Source organism: Embiotoca jacksoni, unplaced genomic scaffold (assembly GCF_022577435.1).
Source record: "Embiotoca jacksoni isolate LCO1_2020_lvr unplaced genomic scaffold, fEmbJac1.0.p SCAF_11, whole genome shotgun sequence".
NCBI classification, from domain to species: domain Eukaryota; kingdom Metazoa; phylum Chordata; class Actinopteri; family Embiotocidae; genus Embiotoca; species Embiotoca jacksoni.
The window spans coordinates 13,870,640-13,884,164 of record NW_027185241.1 but is presented as its reverse complement, the minus strand read 5'-3'; the positions used below and the strand labels follow the sequence as shown (position 1 = coordinate 13,884,164).

Here is a 13,525-nt window from a genome sequence, read left to right as displayed (position 1 = left end):
TTCTATCAACAATTTACACAGGGTCCTTGAGATAACAACACTTGTTAGCTCAGGGCTGACACTGTATCAAAAACACTTGATTTCTTGAGGGGGTTCTTCACATCCTCATAAAAGTTGAAACCGTGATTCAATATTAAGCACAACATGTTATTCAAAGAAGTACCCCCCCCCCCCCCCCCCCAGGTTTCACATTCTGTTATGCAGCAGTTGAAACTGAAGCACAAGGTTTTATTTTTATTTTGACATTTTTTGTTACAGTGAGAGGTCTTATCCAAAGCAACAGCTCCGAATGTCTGCAACACGTCCTGTGAATTAATTCAAGGGCCACGTCCGTCGGAGACATTACTTATGACTTTCCATACACCGAAGGGCAGTGAGTCAGTGCTGGTCTAATTACAGCTTGGATGCATCTATTACTTTTTAATTAGTGACCTGAGGTAAGTTTCTCTAAACGTTTGCTTGCGAGAATAGGTCTTTTGTTTCTGTATATAGTTCTCTGAAGGACAGCTCCCCGGTAGGATGCCTGATAGGTCCTCTAAGTCAGTTTGAACATTTGATAGTCATATTCTGTGCCAAAAGAGAGTGGCGTCAGACCAGTGACTCCATAAATCAGATACATTATTAGTATCATTAGCTGCACAAGCATTACCTGAACATCTGTATTACAGGGTGCGCAGTTATTGCTGTTTTTTTTTTTAAGTTTGACACATGAATGCATCATACTGTTTCTTAGAAAAACTATAGAAAATTGATGAGAACAGTCACTTTTTGTAGAAAATATGGCATCATCATGGAAAATAATTTACATGTTATTACATTTTTATTTTGCTGGGTGCAATCTGCCCAATGTCCCTGCAACATCTGGCAGCTGAAATTAGAGATCTGTTAAGGCATAAGCTGAGGTTCACAGGATACAATCTGCTTTTGGGTAGCTTGTCACATTTGCCATAATATTTATTTTCCCTCTGTGGTTTCCAACGTTAATGTAAAAGTGGCAACTATAGCTGCGGTTTAAAAAAAATATCACCTCCATTCATGTTGCAAAACTTACCTTCGATCCTTATACTATGGTATGGAAGATTTGGATATTCAACTTCTAGAAAGGAAATCTTGCAATATATGGATTGCAATGATTTTTCAAACATGCTGTTGTATAATGCAGTTGCTTCTATACAGGGAATGAGGGGTCAGTCTATTGGAAATCATATGCTGTGTTCTTGGAACTTACCTGATCGCCACCCAAATTACGGTGTTAAGATGCCAATATACTCGAGCTGGACTGCATGCTGTGTGATCCCAAAGCTTCAGAAACCTCTTCCCCCAACACCAAGCTCATACATGACATGTACAGTACAATATGTCATGCTTTGGTTCTGTAGTACCTGACCTTATTTTCTCTCACTGTCTTTGGCACACTTCTCTACTAATATGTCATCCAGGAAATGCTTGGCAGCCAGGCTCTAGCTGGTCTATGAGTCTTAATTGGCTAACACACAGTGTGCCTTAGGTATTTTCCAGTGACAGCTACATTCCTTGAGTGGTTAGTGTCCACTCAAATGCTATTTGTGTGATGCAAGGCTTAGTGGTGAACATTTCTTCGTCATGGGAAGTTCTGAAAAACGTTTGGTTGAACACAGCACACGCCCTGACCTGATATTCTGTCTTGTCTTGATTTGATTTTGGACGCAATTTTTTTTTTTTTAGCTCCGCAGTGTGCTGAATTTGAATCTGAGATTCTCTGCATCAAACTGTAACGGGTTGTTGTGGTGAGTTTGTAAATATTTAGATTGCCTTTGATGTGCTTCGTCACACTTTGTTGAACTCCACAAATTTGATATTTCAAACAAATAAATTTCAATTTCACAGGCTCTCTGTAACTCCCATGGAGACACATTTTCTGTTTGTTGCTGGGGATCATGCTGTGGTATGCATCCGTTCATTGCAGCCTGCAGTACATAGAGCTGCACTTGATAACAATTGTGAAGCAGGACTGCAAAATTCTAGCAGTGGCTTAGGTCTTGTTCATCCATGTAGGCATTTGCCAACCCAGGCTATAATTTATGTTTTATTGGTTTTTTTCCCTCAAGTTTGTATGAACCAGAAGTTGTTGTTATTTTAGAATGTTTTTGACATTATATATTTAAATGACCTTGTACTATATACACCTGGAAATTGCTCATGACACCATGGTTTATTTATGTGTGGTGATCCTTGACCCGTCTATCTGATACATGTCACATAAACAGCCTGCCACAGCTAACCCAAACTTTGTGTAAACACTAGTTTACATATTTCCTCATGCAGAGTGCTGCAGTTGAATATAAATGTATGTCTGTCTCTCCTCCCCACTGACCTCTGGACTGATCATATTTCTATCCTGCATGCCTGTCACTCCTCATCCCTGCATCAGTTAAGTATCATTAGCACAGCACTTTGTCTTGATCATTTTTCACCCTCGGTTTGCCGTCTTTCACATTACTTAAATGGGCTGTTAATCATAAACTTCCATTTATATGTTCTTTATATGTTTTTCTTGGAACTTTGGGAGTTAGCTGTGAAAGGGGGGAAGTGGAGTTTGAAATTAAAATTGCATGGATCATTCAGAAATGCATTATAAAACCCATTATCGATATTTTACTGTTCTTATGACAGATTATTTTAAAGGATTGTTGAAATATAGCTTGTATTACAGTGTAAGAATGCAAATCAAAGCCTCATCACTCAAAGTTTCAGTTAGTTTTTTAAGTGAAAAGGTGAGACTCTTTTGCTTTGCACCTACTACAAATACTGTATATTGTTTTGTTGTTAGTTAATATTGTTTTTTTCATGTATATGTATGTGTATGTATATATATATTAAGTTTAAGCTATGCTATATATATATATATAAAATGTCTACATTGTACCTAAACTTCAAAGAACTTAATTAAGCGTAATACAAAACATACACTAAGTAAAAAAAAAAAAAAGGAGGGTGATCCATTTCTTAAACAACAAAATAAGTAGTATACTATGCACATGCAGTACATGCACACAAACATTTACATTCACATACATTTACCTGCTTATACAAACACCCACATGTGCATATCTATATATGCACACATTCATATCAAAGCATACTGATTCTGTGCTCAGAGGAAAAGAAAATTATTTTATATTGGAAGATATGCCCATAACGTAACTATATTACTGCTATATAAAGGCAGGCCCTAGCTTTGATACATGTTCAAGGCATTTTGAGCAATTTAAATTCTTAATTTTAATGGAAGTTTTCCCCCATTATCTATATATTGTAAACTATGTTGACTGATTTAATTTATGTTTGATATTTCTGTTTCTGATCAAAGCTTTTTTTGCATGGCACTAACACCCTCAAAAAATATGTTTCTTGCTTTGCACAATGAAACTATCCTGGATGACCAAAGTACGATTGTAACATGAAAATACAGCTTCACGTTAAAAACTGCCCCCTGGACACTAGATGGACAATTTTTTAAAGTGTGAAAATGATTTGACACTGCGCTTCCACAGGACCTACAGCAGACCATCCTGTTAGAGTACTTAGTTGTTTGCGTTCGTTCTTCCACCTGTATTCTCTCCAGGAGGGGGAGCTTGTTGTAAACCACTGCTGTCTGCATAACCTGTCCTGCTCTCCAGTTTTTTTGTGAAACAACTCCCTGATTCCCATCTTGACTTACTATTCAGGGTGTGGTCTCTTTTTGAATGTTGAAGAGCAGGATATAATTTAGTGAATAGCATTTTTATAGGCTTTTTTGAAAGATATCAGGGCAAGGGAATTTTGACAGAGTGAGTTATGATTGTGTAACAGAACTGAAAAATGTACTGGAAGATTGTGTTCAGACAAAAATAATACAGGACTGAACAGCCCTCCAGACTGGTTTATCACAACTTACAGTAGATCTTTATCAACAGACTCTTTCTTTGGTTTGCCAAAGAGTACACTTTCTGGGGAGTTGCCATTTTGTGGAAGATATATGATTAAATATGCCATGTTCACAAGTATGCATGTCTGGGATTTTAAATTAGAAATATATTTTTGTACAAGTAGTGTTATTTTTTCATTGTTATGGTCATTCTGTCACACATTTACCTCTAATAGATGTTCATCTGTACATAGCAGAATATGATAACCCCACCCTTTTCTATTACCTGTTGTGTATCTTAGTAGCAAGGATTACCCATTAGTTTGAAATATGGCTGTGTCTTCTAGTAACATAGAAAGCTGAGTGCAGGTATATGAACAGATACACATTATTTCTTCATGGTATGCTTTGGGTCATGTTCCTGTCCTAGATTTTTTTTGTTTGTTCTTCTGTTCTGTTTGTGATTCTTACCAGAGGTTTGTACTGTATCTTCAGCTCTTTAATCGTCTTATTGACAGACATGTCCACCTCAGTTTAATGTCAACGCTCAGTTAACTTTGAGCCAAATATGAGCTCCTTTATGCATAGCAAATGTTGAAAGCAACTAACAGATGCCCAAGAAACTTTATACAGATCATGCAGTATTTATGTAAACCTGCTCAAATTCAAACTGAGATTTGGGTAGTATCCACTATTGTATTTCATATTGAATGTGCTGAAGCAGAGACCCTGAGGAATAGAAAATATGAAACTGTTCTACGGTTAGATTTGTGCATACTGCTGATTTTACCATCTTCTTACTATCCTCTAAAGAACACAAATGGGAACACAAATGAAAAACAATCTCTAAGCGTAAACAAGATCTATGCCAATTGAGGTTTTTGATAATTGATATCAGATGCTCTTCAAAAATGAACATTTCAATACCCATTCAGTGCTGTGATGCTTCCTGTGATGGTGAATTTAAGAAAATCATGTCATTTCCCCCCGCTATTATTAATCAAGGCAGACATTAAGGAGCATGCAGGAAAATGATTAAAGTCCGGAGCTGCTGCTCCTTCTTCCATGTCTCCCTGACATTTTTGTACTACCTTTCTTTTCTTGTACTTTGTGTTATGTACTTGGTTTTCTTTGCCTCGCATTGCTGCTTGCAGCTATAGATTTATGTTTATTAGTGAATTTTTAATGTAGGTAGATGGGCAAGACACGAGTGTGGTCTTTTAGCACTACCTGGGCAATCCATTTTATCATCTACTCATATTAACTTCAGCTCCTCAGTCATAAGTAAGCATTTCAGTTGTATTTGCATACATTTTATTCTGGAATTTGCTTTCTATTACTTGTGTTTTAGATTCTAGCACTGAAGTCAAGATAACTAACAAATGTCAGCTATAACATAGGTGGCCAAGTCAAGATTACCAACAGTGCGAGCTATAAAATATAAGTCTTTTAGATAGCCAAAACTATAAAAGTTAAGATTAACTGCTATACATTTACAAAATTAAGGACATTTTTTATATAACAACACATTGTATTTCTTAACAATTCTTTCTTCTCTTTTACAGAGCTGAGAAGCAACTCGTGTGGAAACCCAGGAGTTCCACCCAAAGGAATCCTGAATGGAACTCAGTTCAATGTAGGTGACAAGATCCGCTACCGGTGTGTCACTGGCTATGTCCTGGACGGACATTCACTCCTCACCTGTGTGAACAACGCAGCTGGTGTGTCAGTGTGGGACTTTCCTGTGCCAATTTGCAGAGGTGATGATCTTTTATCAATCATAATGAGTAACTTAGTAACTGCATGTGATGTGATTCTTGTCTTAAGCCAACTTTTTCCTTCAGATTTACAATGTAACTGTAGGATATCATGGAGAATACTTGATGCTATCTAGATATTTTATGGTTCCCCTAAGACATTTCAAAAGGAGCAAGTTATTTGTTTTTACTGACCCCTTCTCATGTGATTTCCTTGAACTGCTCCGTGTTAATTACTTTTTTATGATTGGCAGTTTGATGGTTGTGTGATTGGTGGACTCTTCTGTGCCACAGATGCACTGAAGTCTGCACAAGTCCTCATTAAAGCAATAAATATATTTGCAATCTGATGGGATGGAATAATTTTAATCAGTTGAAGAAGTTGATTAGACTCTCGATGGCTCAAAAGGTTAATTAAATATTTATTCCTGTATGGCAAGTAGCTTAATGCTGTAAGTGGGAGTGGTACATGTGTTAGGTTTTTGCATCTCCAGTTGGGCCATACTTTGACTCTATCCTTTATGTGTGCAGGTTTTCTTGATCCATCGATCCATACGCAACCATCCATGATGCATATCCTGATATCTCGGCTAATAATGCACCAGATATAATAAAATAAAAAACGCGAGAAAGCTTGAAGTCAACACTTCAGACAACTTTAATATTTCAAAAAGCACAAACTGAAAAATAAAATGATCCTGTACTGTGGAGCGAACAGCAGGAGCTCAAGCCAGCTTAGTGCATTAGGATCTTTAAAAATGTTCAAGAGCCTGCATTGCTGGAGGTGTAATAGTATGTTTCTGACATTTAGAGGGCTTCATAATGTTTTTTGGCTTCATTTGCTACTCAGAAACTTCCTAACATATTCAAAAGTGCTGTTATGCCCGGGACGTGAACCTTCAGAAAATGCTCTACGTTGGTAATTTGTCTCGGCAAGCTCTTTTGCTCAACCATCAGGAACACAACATGAAGCATGAAGAAGACACTACAGCATATTGATGGCTTAAATCTGACAGCGGCTTGATGAATGCCTGACGTGTGCTCTTCATACCCAACAATTTACCTCTGTTTGTTTAAATTACACCTGTTGCCAGACTGACACAACTAATCCACTCCTACATTTTTAGAGTTGGGTAGGGATGCAGAGAAATTACATTTTTGCATAGGACTGGGCAATTAATTAAGCAAAATAAATTATTTGACATTATAAATTTCCAATGAATGCAGTTTTACTCATGTCAATATGTGCCCTAAATGTATTAATGCTCATGGGCCATCAGTCTCTCTTAATACCCCAGAGATATTTAAACTTGACTGTAACTTCAACAACTAATCAAAGCTTACCTAACAGTTAATCACTGTCATTAAGCATGTGTTTGCAATCTTCATGTTCACATGCAGACACCAACACACAGATGCAGTGTGCATGCTCATGCCTGGCTAGCAGCAAGGATATTTCACCAAAGTAACTAAACCATGAGGACAACGAAAATGAGACTAGTGTTGGAGAAACCAAAGATGTCATGGGTGCAGACGAGAAAGAGCTGGTACAGGAACAGTGTATAGGATTTGGAGTATTTAGTGGAACCATCTGAACTCCCCTCACCACATACAAGCATATGAAATAATCTTTAGTGGCTGCAATACTTGTGTTTGGTTTGTCCCGGCTGGGCTACTGTAGCAACATGCAACATGGTGCGCTACATTGGAGAAGACCTGCTCCTTATTTAGATGTGAAAGGCTCATTCTAAGGTAGTTTCAGATGATTATACACTAATGAAAACATAATTATGATATGATAATCTATTTCTACTAATATATCCTCCAAAATCCCCCACCGTGAATCTTTAAGTGTATTTAAAAATAATCTTTACATTAGTCGTTATCAAGGAAAGTTTTACAATCAATATGATATTGATTTAGTAATGCTACATGTCTGTACAGAGGACTGAGTGTGGTCTTTTGTCATGATGGAAGTACATTTACTGTAAATGCAGACTGACGAAGCCAACTGTGAAGTAACCGCTGAAAGGTTTTGAAGTATAATTTCTGAGAACCGTTTAACATCATCAGGTTTGTTTTAATCAAAGTTAGAAATTTGTTTAAATCTCTATTTGGGTGTTTTCAGTAAAAACATTTTTACTGGATTTGATTTACGCCAGAAATTGTTAAGGTGAAGGGGTGCAGATATTTATTATGAATTTTAAATTTCACACACATATTGCAGGTCGGCAAAACCTTTTCCTTTTCATTTGCTGTATCAGCCTCTCTTCACTACAAATCACTTATCAGTAAGTGCGGCTGTAGTCTTGTTTTGAGCCATGGGACAACCTTGATGGTTATTATTTTATCTTTGAGACGGTCACCATTTCATACAGTGTGCTGCAAGAACGAATAGACTAACATTAGGCCAAAGCGCTAAAGGAGAAGGACTAAAGGCCATTCTCATACAGATGATTTCCTTACAATCAAATATAATAGTCTGTGTTTGTGTTGTCATTTTGCTTGAGAGTGAAATAGCCTTTTCCAACTTTAAGAGCAGACATTACAATGGAAATATTTATAGTCATTCTGTGTTTGCTTTCAGTTGTGTCTTTATTTCTGCAGGTAGATCTTACAGTTTTCTGTAGTGCAATTGAAATCGGAATAATTGCACATTTCAATTAAATAGATTTAGTTCTTGGGGGGCCTAGGTGTAAGATGTTCAGAGTTGTTCAAACAAAAGGGAGGATATACAGAAAAGAGGTAAAGATCTCCCATCTTGATATACAATCCTAGGAAATCCCAAAGCAAGCAGAACAAACTTGCTCTACAGTGCGAGGCACAGCAAAATAAAAATGACTCGGCATATGTTTAAGAAATAGCAAGCTGAGAGGAAACAAAAAGCTGCAGATGGAGGGTTCCTTTCCTTTTAAGGATAGTGTTAGCCTCTATATCTACAGGCCAGAAACATCACTCCTTTTAAGGCCTGGGCACTGCTTGAGCCACACAGTCTCTCGTCTAAATCTGAGCCTCATCCTGAATGTGGGCAGATGGTCCTTTGATCTTATTTCCTCAGTGATCCTGCCCTTTCTGCTCATCACCAATTGTGTGACGCTAAACACACAGCAACACACAATCTCTCCACAATCCACCGTTCACCCTCCTACAGTCTCCCAACACCTCAGTGTATCATCCAGTCACCTTCTGTTTTTTTGCTTTCATCTTTCTCTCAGCTCTCTTTTCCATCCCTCTCCAACTTCCAAAGTCCACCATGTGTACGACTGGGGAATAGAGGAGGCAATTGAGACAACCATTAGCAGTTTCCAATGCAAATGCTGCATTCAAAGCAGGGTAATGAAGCTGTGTAGAACCCAGATTTGACATATATTAAACATCATTACTAAACCGTGGAATTATCAGATACAAGTACATTTGCTGGTAAGAGTTGTCAACTTTAATTAAAAGTGCTCTTTGCAGTGTTAACCCCGGAGGCACAATATGGAAGACGGGTAAAGTGCTGTAATTTAGTCGTTCTTTTTCTTGGTCTCCATCCGAGGCAACACACACCAGCCATCGTATTTATCTGATGGCTCAAATTGTTAGTCAGAGTTACAGTAATCTAATAATAATTCTGTCATCTTTGTTTAATTACTTGTAAGTTATAGTAATTATAGGTGTTTACCCACTTACATCAACCATAAGCATGTTTTTATTGTCCGACACTGTCTTTTTGAGAGGTGACAATACAGTGTAAAAGAGTCACAGAAAAACAGCAGTGAGTTGATATGAGTAGTTGGATGGTATAAGTGTATAGTCAAAGAGAGCGAAGGACTGACAAAAAAAATGCAGACAGATTCAACTCTAAGCAGAAAGGCAGTGAGATGGAGAATTAATGAATACTCTAATGGTGAGAAACTACTGCCCCTTCCTGTAGCTCCTTTTGATTCCTTCCATCTAAATAGTCTCTGGACGTTCATTAAACCAGGCAGCACGACAGCAAACAGGGACAGCATGGCAACATGAGAATATGGTCTATTGATACACTGTTATTCTTGCTGCCAGACACTGTCCAACAAATTGAGGAAATTAGGCCACAGAAAACCGTGCTTCTATAAAACATTTCCATGTTGCTTAATGGGACTGGACTAAACACAGTCCTCTCTGCAGACCTTTCTCAGCTCGCAGCTTGAAAATTCAGATATGAACATTTGACTTTCCCACTTGCCCATGGCAAGATTTTTCAGTCCAAGTGAGTGCTAAATTGTCCTCCACAGTTGGAATTGATATGGAAATAGCCCGATATCTTTACCAGAAGCTACTGCTGGAAATCCTTACTTTAAAATCACAATATCAAAACAGGCAACCATTTTAGAAGCATTCGGATGAAGAATCGGGTTACCAATGTGAGCCTCCATATTCTCTTGGCACTGATTTCAGAAGAATAATGAATTGAGAATGACGATCATTTCATATTTCATAAAACAAAAATGACAAACTCCCTCACTCTTATGCACCTAGGGATTGGTTCTATGGTGCCAGATTGTGCATTGGATCATCCTCTTCCTCACTCATAATTCATTTAAAATCTAAAATTACCAGGAGATGGTAATAATGGTATAATGAAATGACCCCCAGAAATATGCATGATGCAGTATGAATTGCATCTTTTCACAGTTCTCCCTACTATTCCTCAATCCTATCAATGTTTAACATGACTTACAGCTGAGCAAATGAGAGACTTAGTTACATACTCACTTTGTGACATAGTCACTGCCTTTGCATTAACACAGGGATTATTACAAAGGAAAAAACCTGAGGTAGTGTAGAAAATTATACATGAGTTCCTTCCCTCCTATCCTTGGGGGTGAATATTTCCAAGTAGAAAGACAAATGTTGTATATCTGATCAAAGTCAAGGGGAGAGAGGTTTAATCCCTCCTCAAGTAGCATTAGGTTGCTGATGCTAGGGATGTAAATGAGCTCAGCTAAAGCAGTCCTAATCCTCACCACCATCTTTTCTTTTCTTTTTTTTTTACACTGCCACCTTTTTAAAAGAGAGATCAATTTTTTAATCCAGAGCATGCTCTAATGATTTGCTAAGGAGCACATTGCCCAGCATTCAGTGCCCCTTCTATGTTCTTAAACCGTTTTGGCAAACTGTACCTTAAATTCTTCCATGCATCCCAATGAAACATTGGAAGCGAATAAACCTGTAAATCATTATCGAGTTGAAGCCATTTACAATTTTCAAGCTGCAGAGCATTTTAAAGCCTCAGACGGCAGTTTGCCTGTTTGTGATTTACAGTACCGTGCATGGATGCTCCTCAAAGACACAGCAAAGAAATCTGTCTTGCTTCCTCTGTGACAATGAATTTCTCCAAAGCATCTACCTAATTTTCTCGTGCAATTTGTCTGCAACTGTAGACACATTAATGATTTATAAGTGAGGTTATTATCAAATGCGGCTGTGGACATCTATCTCCTGCCTTCAGGAAGCCCTGTGCTAAAATATTGGTGATTAATCCATAGCACACAAGCCAGAGAATACCCTGCAGCTTTTTTAGTTTCACTAAAAGTTGCTCACAGACAGCAGGCAGGTACCTCTGCCATGTCTATTCAGAAAAAGTATACTACAGCGTATTTGTATCTGACACTCTTTTGCACATGGCTTCTTGCTGCCACCACCTGACTTGAATGATATTCAACAATGATCAGAGAGCATGTCTGTTATCATGGAAACCACTTCAGAGAAAATCATAAAGGAGCCATTTTTCCCCCCCAGCATCCTATTCAGGTGTATAAAGATCTAAGTAACAAAATGGGGCTTTCATTTTTGTTTACAGTTTGCGGGAGAGCCTTTTTAGTGTCTCTCTTTTTTTCTGTGATAATGTCAGTAGTAGCATTTGCCACAGTGACAACGTTGTGTCCTCTGTGCCTCCCAGTCAAAACCTAGAACATAAACACTGCAGTATGACAGCCTGTGGTTTCTGCTTGCTGTAACTGCACCTCAAGGCCTAACTTAATTTACTCCTTTGTACAGTACTGTGTCTCACTGCTATGTGTTGATATTTGATTGATTTTTACATCGTTTCATCACGCAATGCCCCTTGGCCCTAGCAGATGCCCTGCAGATTGTTGGATAATAGTGCTGGATGTATTTTTTGGCACGTTTAACAATATGAAAATGTGGCCGGTTTTAGACTGTAAGTGCATATATACAATTTAATTCTAGCTTCTATCACATCCAGAGCGCTGAAGGAGAGTTTAAAGAAGCATTAAGCATTGAAGGACCTTGGGAGATACTACATATTTGTTCTTTACTTAATTGCTATAGTATCCTCCTCCTTTGCAAATTGAGCTTCTATCATTTTTGCCTGTGATGATTTTTTTCTTATGAATGCTAGCTGCTTTACATTGTAATATATCTACTGTCAGACATTCCTACAAATACCTTAAAAAATTTCAAAGGTAACATGCATGTTTGAGTGAAATCACCCTATAGTCACAGGGATGAATAAAATCCCGTCACATCGTTCAGATCAGATAGAAATGTTGACATCAGTGTATTGCATAATGCATCATATACAGAAAACATATAGTCTATTTACTGTGTTTTGCAATTCTCTTTTATGCGTCACTGTCATCTGTGTCAGTTTGCTCTGAGTTAATACAAATATAAATAATTACCACATATTTAGCAATTGAAAGTCCTCACCTTATTGTTCTTGTAAGATCAGTCCATATAGTTTTAATAGTTATCTTGAGTTTGAGTGATAAAGTAAATTTAGTTTGGATTCCATTCCAAGTTAAAATGCTCTTAAAGTATCTTCTTGAAGATTTTCATTTAAATATCTTTTAAAATGCTATCTATCACCTAATGAGGTAACACAATGGTGATTCAGCCTGTGGCCTACTGATCGAAGCCCTTGTATTTGCAGTAATAGGAACTGATTGAGCTGGGTATCTGTAATGTCAACCCTAGGAAAAATGTCAAGCGGCACACTGATAGTGACACGTTTCTTTAACCCAGCAGTGGTTGTTCCTCCAGAGGGGGTAAGCTGTGCTAAAGCAACAGGCTCGCTCTTCAACCAACTTGTGTGTGAAGCGATGTAACTGCCAACTGACTGATGTTACACAGGTGACATTGTTTGGATATGTGGGAGTCAAGTCCGAAATCTGCAGTTACTACTTGTAACTTGCCGTAGGGGCCACCAAAAAGAACAAAAATGGAAATTATGATGCTTACTTTAATTGACTTCATCACACACTCATGCTTTTTGTGTGATTATTAATTTTAACCACTTCATAAATACAGTTATGGTTACCACTTGTCATTCTAACTATTTTTTACTCTTTTCTGTTCATTCTTTCACTCCTCCATGTAACATAAACTGTTCTATATCATATTAATTCTCACTGGCAAACATATTGTAGTGTGGACTACTTTGGTTAATTGTGAAGGATTTCACACCAAGCTTAAAAAAAAAGAGCAGAAATCAGATTCATGTCCTGTGTTATCTGTCCTGCTGACCATTTCTATGAAGAATAAGCACTCATGTCTAGTGTTACCACCACAAACAGCATGCACAACCAGTATGGAGTATATTGTCTGTTTTACTGGGATGGTAATTCAGCTTTAGATGAAATATAAAACAAAACAAAACTGTAATTTGGTCTTTTCAGCATGATCACCCTCTTTCTTGTAAAACAGTATCATTACAGCCCTGGCAGTTATATCAACCAGAGCAGACATGGCTTTTAGAGTCTTTTCTGCTGGATCAAATAAAACACAGTCTGAGACAGATGGAGTCATTAATAAAACACTTGATGCCGCTCAGTTTTAGTTCTCAACCTGTTCTGTTTTTTCACACTAACTTCTATCCTTTTAACTCGTCAGTGAA

General features: G+C 37.7%; 1 protein-coding gene across 3 annotated transcripts in view; it reads left to right on the top strand.

Moving 5' to 3' along the window:
- Positions 1-13,525, top strand: part of LOC138194477 (CUB and sushi domain-containing protein 3-like) — a 229,342-nt gene that overhangs the window by 39,040 nt on the left and 176,777 nt on the right. For all 3 annotated transcript variants that reach the window (XM_069143245.1, XM_069143246.1, XM_069143244.1), the window contains exon 4: positions 5,452-5,646. In XM_069143245.1, the coding sequence (XP_068999346.1) occupies positions 5,452-5,646 (195 nt within the window). The remainder of the gene's footprint in view (positions 1-5,451; positions 5,647-13,525) is intronic.